The 9,269-nt window shown below is 44.4% G+C and overlaps 1 protein-coding gene across 1 annotated transcript; it reads left to right on the top strand.

Annotated features, from left to right (window-relative positions):
* Positions 1-5,278: 5,278 nt before the first annotated feature.
* On the top strand, positions 5,279-9,013 carry LOC142255042 (uncharacterized). Its single transcript, XM_075326473.1, has 5 exons — positions 5,279-5,329; positions 7,974-8,115; positions 8,215-8,365; positions 8,438-8,868; positions 8,988-9,013. The coding sequence occupies exons 1-5, from the start codon at positions 5,279-5,281 to the stop codon at positions 9,011-9,013; spliced, it is 801 nt and encodes a 266-aa protein (XP_075182588.1).
* Positions 9,014-9,269: the final 256 nt, after the last annotated feature.

The raw sequence follows: 9,269 nt of genomic DNA on the forward strand, positions 1-9,269 counted from the left end.
TGGTGTGATCCATGAAACACGTAGCAGAAAATGCTTTACAATGAAAATAAAAAACATTTTCAACATTTTCCTTCTCCAGCGACGCTGTGTTCTACCTCTGTTCTCTGCAGCTTCTTGGCCGGCTCATTATGGCATGCATATTCATGTATGCAGCCAGAGCCGACCCAGAAGTAGCTGCAGAGGTGAGAAACAGCAACGGCCGGATGCTGCAGAGCCGGAGATTCAGCACCATGGACAGCAGGAACGAGACAGGTGAGCATGCAGTATCTCCATGTGCAATCACGGAATACGGATCACGGATCACAGATTTGACATGGACAACCCACGGAACACGGAGGGACATATACGTTTTTGACATGTCAGTGAAACAGGCCTTATACAATGCGACTGCTCGGTCCATGTTTGTGATTAAGATTTTTAGGCCAATTTTTAGCATATAATACCAGCCATTGTTTAGATATGCTCTGCACTAATTTATATTTATATATATATATATATATATATATATATATATATATATATATTTTTTTTTTTTTTATTTTTTTTTTTCTTCTTTATTTTATTTTTTTTATACTGATGCACACCTTACATTATATATATATATATATATTATATAAAGCTGAATGTGTGTGTGTGTGTGTGTGTGTGTCTGTCCGGGAATGGCATCTGCACCGTCACAGCTACAGCCACAAAATTTTGCACACTCACACTTCTGGACCCCGAGAGCGTCACAAGCTATGTTTTGAGGGAAAATTTTAACCTCGCACTTTACAGTTATTCACCAAAAAAGTGCCTCCATTAAAGCGAATTGCGCTGGGAGCCACAGTGCAGCCAGAACTTCAGAAGAATGCGCAGTCACGCCCTTAAATGGAATGTTGGCGTGTCACAATGCAGCCAGGGAAAGAGGCAGACACAGACAGGGAAAGAAACAGACATAGACAGGGTAAGAGACAGACACAAAGAGACAGACTGACAGGGAAAGAGACAGACAGGGAAAGATAGGGAAAGAGAGAGACAGGTTAAGAGACAGACACAGACAAAGAGAGAGACAGACACAGGGAAACAGACAGACAGGGTAAGAGACAGACAAAGACAGGTAAAGAGACAGACATAGGGAAAGAGACAGAGGGAAAGAGGGAAGGAGACAGACAGGGAAAGAGAGGGAAAGAGACAGACAGGGAAAGAGAGGGAAAAAGATAGACAGGGAAAGAGACAAACAGGGAAAGTGACAGAAATAGACAGACAGGGAAAGAGATAGACAGGGAAAGAGATTGAGACAGACGGAGAAAGAGACAGAGACAGTCAGAGACAGTCAGGGAAAGAGACAAACAGACAAAGAGATAGAGAGAGAGACAGAGAGATATATACAGAGGGGAAGACAGACAGAGAATGGGAGAGAAATAGAGAGACAGTTACTATCCCGGGCAGCGCCGGGTGCTACAGCTATCTAATATATAAAGCTGAATGTGTGTGTGTGTGTGTGTGTGTGTGTATGTCCGGGATTGGCATCTGCACCGTCGCAGCTACAGCCACAAAATTTTGCACACTCACACTTCTGGACCCCGAGAGCGTCATAGGCTATGTTTTGAGGGGAAATTTTAACCCCGCGCTTTACAGTTATTCACCAAAAAAACTGCCTCCATTAAAGCTAATGGAGCTGGGAGCCACAGTGCAGCCAGAACTTCAGAAGAATGCGCAGCCACGCCCTTAAATGGAATGTTGGCGTGTCACAATGCAGCCAGGGAAAGAGTCAGACACAGACAGGGAAAGAGGCCGACACAGACAGGGTAACAAACAGACATAGACAGGGTAAGAGACAGACACAAAGAGACAGACTGACAGGGAAAGAGACAGACAGGGAACGTCACACGTCTGGACCCCGAGAGCGTCATAGGTTATGTTGTGAGGCAAAATTTTAACCCCGCGCGTTCAAATTTACCAATCAATTTTGCACCTATCTACATAATGGGGAAAAAGTGAAACAAAAAGTGTATCCGCACCGTCACATTTACAATCACAAAATTTTGCACAGACACCTCATGTGACCCAGGGAACGTCATAGACTATGTTTTGACAGGAAAATGTAACCCCGCGCTTTACAGTTACTCTCCAAAAAACATGCCTTCATTAAAGTAAATGGAACCTGGAACTACAAGTTATTAGTAGGAGCTGTGAGTGGTTGCTATAGGAACAAAAGACATTCATAGTATAAGAAGCTTATATGTGAGGTAATAAGATGTTGGTGGGGAGACGGATAGAGAGAGACAGACAGAGAGAGAGACAGACAGAGACAGACGGGGAAAGAGACAGACAGAGACAGACCTGGAAAGAGACAGACCTCGAAAGAGACAGACCTGGAAAGAGACAGACCTGGAAAGAAACAGATGGGGAAAGAGACAGACAGACATGCAGACAGGGACAGAGACAGGCAGACAGGGAAGGAGGAGACAGCCAGAGAGACAGACAAAGATAGATGGGGAAAGACACAGACCTTGGTAAAGACAGACGGGGAAAGAGACAGAGAAATAGAGACAGATAAAGACAGGCAGACAGGGAAAGAGACAGACAGGAAAAGACACAGACAAAGAGACGGGAAGACAGACGGGGAAAGAGACAGACCTGGGAAAGAGACGGACCTGGAAAGAGACAGATGGGGAAAGAAACAGAGAGATAGAGACAGACAAAGAAAGAGACAGAGACAGGCAGACCTGGAAAGAGACAGACCTGGAAAGAGACAGACCTGGAAAGAGACAGAGAGAGACAGACGGGGAAAGAGACAGATCTGGAAAGAGACAGACGGAGCACATTACTTGGCCAATTTAGTTAAATCTGTGTGGAATATCTGTGGTGGTGAAATATATGTTGTGAAATGCTTCTATTAGCTTAGTTTTTGCCTTTTAATAATTACATTTATATCTATTTGTTTTGTGTTTTTTTTGTGCAGAATACATTTTTGTTAATACATTTTATTTTGTGAACAGCAGTTATTAACCCGGGCGAAGCCGGGAAGTACAGCTAGTATATATATATATATATATATATATATATTTATTTATCAACAGACTCGAGCATAATATACAAACAACACTGGGATGTATACAAAAGTAACAGAATAAGATAGATCACTGAACATGCCGCAAGGCCTGGTGAGCAAATCAAACCCTTCTCCAGCCCAGGTCTGAACTTTAAACTTAATAAAATGTGAAAACTTAATGTAAAGAAGAAAAGGGAATCAATGTGAGGAGAGATCTGTGTCAATGTTTTCTGGAGCGCAGTATATTTTGGAACAGGTACAGTTAGGTCCAGAAATATTTGGACAGTGACACAAGTTTTGTTATTTTAGCTGTTTACAAAAACATGTTCAGAAATACAATTATATATATAATATGGGCTGAAAGTGCCCACTCCCAGCTGCAATATGAGAGTTTTCACATCCAAATCGGAGAAAGGGTTTAGGAATCATAGCTCTGTAATGCATAGCCTCCTCTTTTTCAAGGGACCAAAAGTAATTGGACAAGGGACTCTAAGGGCTGCAATTAACTCTGAAGGCGTCTCCCTCATTAACCTGTAATCAATGAAGTAGTTAAAAGGTCTGGGGTTGATTACAGGTGTGTGGTTTTGCATTTGGAAGCTGTTGCTGTGACCAGACAACATGCGGTCTAAGGAACTCTCAATTGAGGTGAAGCAGAACATCCTGAGGCTGAAAAAAAAGAAAAAATCCATCAGAGAGATAGCAGACATGCTTGGAGTAGCAAAATCAACAGTCGGGTACATTCTGAGAAAAAAGTAATTGACTGGTGAGCTTGGGAACTCAAAAAGGCCTGGGCGTCCACGGATGACAACAGTGGTGGATGATCGCCGCATACTTTCTTTGGTGAAGAAGAACCCGTTCACAACATCAACTGAAGTCCAGAACACTCTCAGTGAAGTAGGTGTATCTGTCTCTAAGTCACCAGTAAAGAGAAGACTCCATGAAAGTAAATACAAAGGGTTCACATCTAGATGCAAACCATTCATCAATTCCAAAAATAGACAGGCCAGAGTTACATTTGCTGAAAAACACCTCATGAAGCCAGCTCAGTTCTGGAAAAGTATTCTATGGACAGATGAGACCAAGATCAACCTGTACCAGAATGATGGGAAGAAAAAAGTGTGGAGAAGAAAGGGAACGGCACATGATCCAAGGCACACCACATCCTCTGTAAAACATGGTGGAGGCAACGTGATGGCATGGGCATGCATGGCTTTCAATGGCACTGGGTCACTTGTGTTTATTGATGACATAACAGCAGACAAGAGTAGCCGGATGAATTCTGAAGTGTACCGGGATATACTTTCAGCCCAGATTCAGCCAAATGCCGCAAAGTTGATCGGACGGCGCTTCATAGTACAGATGGACAATGACCCCAAGCATACAGCCAAAGCTACCCAGGAGTTCATGAGTGCAAAAAAGTGGAACATTCTGCAATGGCCAAGTCAATCACCAGATCTTAACCCAATTGAGCATGCATTTCACTTGCTCAAATCCAGACTTAAGACGGAAAGACCCACAAACAAGCAAGACCTGAAGGCTGCGACTGTAAAGGCCTGGCAAAGCATTAAGAAGGAGGAAACCCAGCGTTTGGTGATGTCCATGGGTTCCAGACTTAAGGCAGTGATTGCCTCCAAAGGATTCACAACAAAATATTGAAAATAAAAATATTTTGTTTGGGTTTGGTTTATTTGTCCAATTACTTTTGACCTCCTAAAATGTGGAGTGTTTGTAAAGAAATGTGTACAATTCCTACAATTTCTATCAGATATTTTTGTTCAAACCTTCAAATTAAGGCTGTGTGCACACGTTGCGTTTTTTACCGCGGAAACGCTGCGTTTTGAACCGCAGCGTTTCAGTGGCAAATTGCATGCGTTCAGCTTTCCCAGCAAAGTGTATGGGAAAGCTGAAAAATCAGTGCACACGCTGCGTTTCTTTCCGCAGCGTTTTGGATGCCAAAAATCGGTGCGGAAAGAAAAGCAGCATGTCACTTCTTTTGTGCGTTGTGGCTGCGTTTTCTCCCCCATTGAAATCAATGATGCGGGGTCAGAACGCAGCTACAACGCATGGACCTGCTTTTTTGTTGCGGTCCGCGGCCTTTGTCGGCACGCCAGAACGCAGGCATTTACCTGGAAGTGAGGTCAAGAGGCTTCCTGTTGACCTCACTTCCTGGCAAAAGTCCTGGAAAGCCGGTTAGCTGTTGTCCCGACTCCCGAGGAATCGCCATTCCTGAGTAATCTGTGGGCCATGGCGTGGTACAACAGAAAGAAGATGGATGTCCCTAAGCTCATTAGTCTGGTGAGTATATAGTGTTTTTTGTTTTCTTTTAACCCCTTAACTACCGCCGATCTGCCTTTGAACGGCGGTAAGGTACTTTTTCCGATCCGCCGCTTTTTTACGGCGGTCGGGAAAAATGGTAGAGCGCCCCCAAGATTTAGAAAATCACCGGGATTTCAGCTACCGGGGGTAGCTGAGACCCTGGAGATTATGATTCCCGGTCCCCGCTCACCAGATCTCCAGTATACACCGTATACGGATGATCAATGACAGCGCCGGTAAAAAAAATGATTTATCTCCCATCTGGCATGATCAAACATGCCAGATGGGAGATAAATCTCCTCCCCGGTTTCCTCCGGTCCCCCGGTGTCCCGCAACCCCCTCACCTACGACCCCCAACCCCCTCCCGAAAGTCCAACATGGCCGCGCGCACAGTAGCGCACTGGCCGCCATACTCCTATGTTTTCTGTCGCATGTGCCTTGAGAGACATGCGACAGAAAAATGCACCCAGGCCCTGCCCGGTCACCCCAATTCCCCCCGGTGTCATACATACCTGTCCGGTTGCAGCGCTGATCCCCCGCGGCCTCCCCCTCCTCCTTCACAGTGCACGCCGGCCGGTCACATGTGCAGAGCAGCTGACAGCCAGCACAGTGTTCAGTGTGAGCTGTGCTGGCTGCTCGGCAGTCTGCAGCTGTGACCCGGGGAGAGTGGGTGCAGATTTTTGCACCCACTCTCCTCAAATGGAGGGTCTGCCCTCCTAGAAAATGGGGGATACGTTCCCTGAACGTGCCCCCATATTCTAGAAGGTCCAGAGGCGACGTGGGACATCCAAATGGATTTCTGCGGACCCATTTTTTTGATTAAATTGGAGAACAAGGGAATGATTTGGGGAGTGTTTTTTCTAATAAAAAATTTTTTGTTGTCTTTTTTTGCTTTTGTTTACTGTCAATTAGTTATGTCGGGTGTCTGATAGACGCCGTGACATCACTAATTGCTGGGCTTGATGCCAGGTGACATTACACATCTGGTATCAACCCCATTTATTACCCCGTTAGCCAACGCACCAGGGCGCGGGATGAGTTGGGGCGAAGCGCCAGGATTGGCGCATCTAATGGATGCGCCACTTCTGGGGCGGCTGCGGCCTGCTATTTTTAGGCTGGGAAGAGTCCAATAACCATGGCTCTTCCCACCCTGAGAATACCAGACCTCAGCTGTCAGCTTCACCTTGGCTGGTGATCTAATTTGGGGGGACCCCACGTTATTTTTTTTTTTTATTATTTTTATTTATAAATAAAAAAAAAAACCTGGGGAGCACTCCAAATTGATCACCAGACAAGATGAAGCTGCCAGCTGTGGTTTGCAGGCTACAGCTGTCTGCTTTACCCTGACTGGCTATCAAAAATAGGGGGGACCCCACGCCATTTTTTTTTTGTTTATGTGATAAAAACTAGGTTAGGCACCCTTTAGTGCCACATGAAAGGTACTAAAGGTGCCAGCGTAGAATATGCAGGGGGGGGGGGTGGTACGTTGTATATATATTTGACCTCCATTGACGCTTTTTAGGCTGGATGCCCACAATCGGGGTTTGCAGCGTTTTGGGCGCAGAGTGTTTTCCCTGCGTCCATGACGCTGCGTTGTGCAGTAGAAGCACAGTGGAAGGAGTTTTAGAACTCTCATGCCCACTGACTGTGCTTCTTTTCTCCGCAGCATAAACTGACCGGTGGCGCAGCTTCCTGAGCCCTCAGCATGTCAATTTATGCTGCGTAGATGAGTGTTCTCTGCAGGTAGAATAGAGCTAAAGTCCACAGCAGCCTGAACCCAAATCGTGGGCATGGCCAGCTGCGTTCTCCCGTTGGCAACACTCACATCTCTGCATGAAGGCTGACACTGGGTACTAGACGCCGTGTCGCTGGATCCTGGCCACATAGCCCAACAGTGAGAATATTGTTGCTACAGCTACATTTTGGGGGCAGTAGCTGTGGATTCAAAATGCTTAATATACTGAATAAAATCCTTGAGGGGTGCTGATTCCAAAATGGGGTCACTTGTGGGGGTTTTCTGACGTATAGGTACCCAAGAGGCCCTGCTAATGTGACATGGTGCGCAAAGTTTATTTCAACTTTTCCAAAATTAAAATGGTGCTCCTTCCATTCCAAGCCCTCCCATTTATCCAAACAGTTTTTTGGCCACATGTGGGGTATCCCTGCGCTCACAAGAAATTGGAAAACAACCTGTGGGGTCCACATTTTGTTGTTGCCTCTCAGTTCTTATCTATCTTTTATTTCCATCTCTCTATTTATCAATCCTTCTAGGCTGTTCTTTTCTTTCAGTTTATCCATCCATCCTTCTATGCTTTTCTTTCTGTTTATCCATCCATCCTTCTATGCTTTTCTTTCTGTTTATCCATCCATCCTTCTATGCTTTTCTTTCTGTTTATCCATCCATCCTTCTATGCTTTTCTTTCTGTTTATCCATCCATCCTTCTATGCTTTTCTTTCTGTTTATCCATCCATCCTTCTATGCTTTTCTTTCTGTTTATCCATCCATCCTTCTATGCTTTTCTATTTATCCATCCTTTTTATAATAGTATCCCCTTCTTTTTTTTTTATTTTCAAGCACATGGATGATATGATTTCATGTCAGTCACTATTTTCTGTTTATTAGGTGGAGTCTATGCCATGCTTATGGGATATGGCTTCACCAGACTACAGCAAGAAGCAGCTGAGGGAAAATAGCTGGATTACGGTCTGCCGGGAGCTGTACCCACGTTGGCATGAGGCCGATGCCAATCTTCAGAATAACATTGGTAATGTGCAATGATGCTTCCTACCATGGGAAACTATATTTGTAACAAATGTGTTGTATGTATTTATATATATATTTTTATTTTATTTTTTTTTTAAAGAAAGTGACATCCGCAAAAGATGGAGATCGGTGAAGGACCGCTTCTTCAAGTGTCTCTCCGAATGCAACAAAAGTGGTGCTTCGCCTTCCAAAACACATATTGCATACCAGGAGGAGTTGCAGTTCTTGTGCAGCGGAAGAGTGTTACGCCAGTAAGTTTAAAAAAAAAAAAAAAAAAAAGTTGGTAAATTCATGATTACATCCATTTTGTTATGTATTCACAGGACAGAAGGAAATATTGGTGAGCCAGAGGAGCCTGCGCTTGAGAGCACCATCAACAATGAAGACCAGTCAAGCCATGCCTCAGAAGAATTGGTGGTGCCGCCGCCAATAATTGTAGACCCTCTCTGTCCCACCACAAGTGGGTCTTCTACAGTTGCGCCCATTTCTGGCACTGGTGGTCATGAGATCCAGAGAGCCAAAAAAAGAAAAAACCCCACAACACTGGCTAGTACCAAACCAAATGACCCCCTGACCACCCAAACATTGGAATTCCTTAAAAACACATCCACGGAGGATGAGTTTGATACTTTTGCTTCAAGCATGGCCAAGCGTTTGAGGCAACTGAACAACAAAGCCAAACAATCGGCCTGTATGACGGCCTTTTGTGGCTTGCTTGCTGGGTTTGAGGAAGAAGGGCCGTTCCCCACTGCGGGTGAATTAGTGTGTGGTGTCGAAAAAATGTTTACCTTGAAACGACAGCCACCACACAATGTCACTATACTGCAACGATCAGCTGTCACACATGCTACCTGTACCACACCCTTCCAACAGTATCCTGCTTCACATGTGAGACCTAGCAACACATATTTGCAACATGTCAGCCAATCAACAGTTGACCCTACTGACCACCCGATTTCAGGGCCATCCCAAGGCTCGGAAGCCATGGGCGGGTATTTCTCTCGAGATTTTTTTAATCTTTAAATTAATTATTTCATTAAATAACAAACTTATTTGTTTAGTAATAAAAAGTTTAATAAATATATTGTTATACACTATTTGCTGTCTGTGTGTTATTTAAATGCAAGGTTTTGAAAACATTCAAGGTTTTAAATA

The sequence above is a fragment of the Anomaloglossus baeobatrachus genome, chromosome 10, assembly GCF_048569485.1.
Source record: "Anomaloglossus baeobatrachus isolate aAnoBae1 chromosome 10, aAnoBae1.hap1, whole genome shotgun sequence".
Taxonomy (NCBI): Eukaryota; Metazoa; Chordata; class Amphibia; order Anura; family Aromobatidae; genus Anomaloglossus; species Anomaloglossus baeobatrachus.

Coding starts and splice junctions, on each gene's coding strand:
- LOC142255042 (XM_075326473.1), top strand. CDS start 5,279: ATGGCGTGGTACAACAGAAAGAAGATGGATGTCCCTAAGCTCATTAGT. Junction 8,366..8,437: donor AGCGGAAGAGTGTTACGCCA/GTAAGTTTAAAA, acceptor ATGTATTCACAG/GACAGAAGGAAATATTGGTG. Junction 8,869..8,987: donor AGGGCCGTTCCCCACTGCGG/GTGAATTAGTGT, acceptor CCCTTCCAACAG/TATCCTGCTTCACATGTGAG.